At 54.9% G+C, this 1,049-nt stretch overlaps 1 protein-coding gene across 1 annotated transcript in view, besides 1 other annotated feature; it reads left to right on the top strand.

Moving 5' to 3' along the window:
• Positions 1-2: 2 nt before the first annotated feature.
• Positions 3-28: a microsatellite.
• Positions 29-207: 179 nt separating this feature from the next.
• Positions 208-1,049, top strand: part of TraAM80_08197 (EF hand) — a gene marked incomplete at both ends in the record, with an annotated part of 1,377 nt that continues 535 nt past the window's right edge. Inside the window, one exon of the mRNA XM_029384955.1 lies at positions 208-1,049. This exon is cut by the window's right edge and continues 535 nt beyond it. Within this exon, the coding sequence (XP_029235206.1) occupies positions 208-1,049 (842 nt within the window).

Below are 1,049 nucleotides of genomic sequence, written 5' to 3'. Positions count from 1 at the left end.
ACACAAACAAACAAACAAGTCAAAAAAAAATGAACTGAGAGAGAGGGAAGGGCGGAGACCGAGTATGGAGGTGTGCGAAGTGTTGCTGGGCTACTCAGCATGCGTGTCTGCCGCTGCCTTATTCCTCTCTCCCTTGTAAGGTGGTGATTAGTTAGGAGGATCATCCCTCTCTTTCGAGGAAGACTTTGTCCGTGCCCGTAGTTACTCATGCCTCCCATTATCATGGCCACGAGGTGCAGTGAGGAGTTGCGCTGCGCCCTTTGCCTGGATTCTTGGAAGGACCCGGTGGAGCTGGTTTCGTGTGGGCACATTTTTTGCATGGAGTGCGTTAAGGACGTGCGCACGTGCCCCATGTGTCGCGAGTCTGTGACCAAAAATAAAAAGCCGAACCGCGTCCTTGTGAACCTTGCTCTGATGGTGCCTGTGAAGTGTAGCGGGTGCGGTTGGACTGGGACGCGCGAGCAGGGCAACTCCCACACGTGTCGTACGGGCGTGGAGATGGATGCTGTGTCCTCTCCCTCTGCGGCAGAACCGGAGTACGCCGTGCTGCAGCCGACTGGGCAGGAGCCGTGGCACCAGTTTGGCCTGTCGCGTGAGGAGTACGACCAGATCATGGCGTTGTTTATCTTTTTCGACACTGACGACAACGGTTGGCTGGACCGTCGTGAGATTGGCCGCTTAGCGAGATGGCTCAACTTTGCCCGAAGCGACCGCGATATTGATCGCATGTTCAGAGAAATGGACACGGATCGTAGCGGTACTCTTTCCCTCAGTGAGTTCCTCACGTGGTTGTCTCAGAACCGGCCCGATCCCAACGCCCTTTACGGGCTCTCACAGTCCGATTACAACACCATCATGATGCAGTTTCGCATGTACGACAACGACAGGAATGGGTTGCTGAGCATGGACGAGTTTGCACGGCTTGCTCTGAGTTTGGGGGAAGTGGCTAACATGGACGCCGGGAGGTGCCTGTTCCGAAGTATTGACACGGATGGAAACGGTGTAATTGGCCTTCACGAGTTTTTAACTCACCGTGCTCGCATGCAATG

The sequence above is a fragment of the Trypanosoma rangeli genome (genome assembly GCF_003719475.1).
Source record: "Trypanosoma rangeli strain AM80 chromosome Unknown Tra_15.4_contig_00386, whole genome shotgun sequence".
NCBI lineage: Eukaryota > Euglenozoa > Kinetoplastea > Trypanosomatida > Trypanosomatidae > Trypanosoma > Trypanosoma rangeli.
The sequence above is the reverse complement of the archived record's forward strand: the minus strand, read 5'-3'. Positions and strand labels throughout refer to the sequence as shown.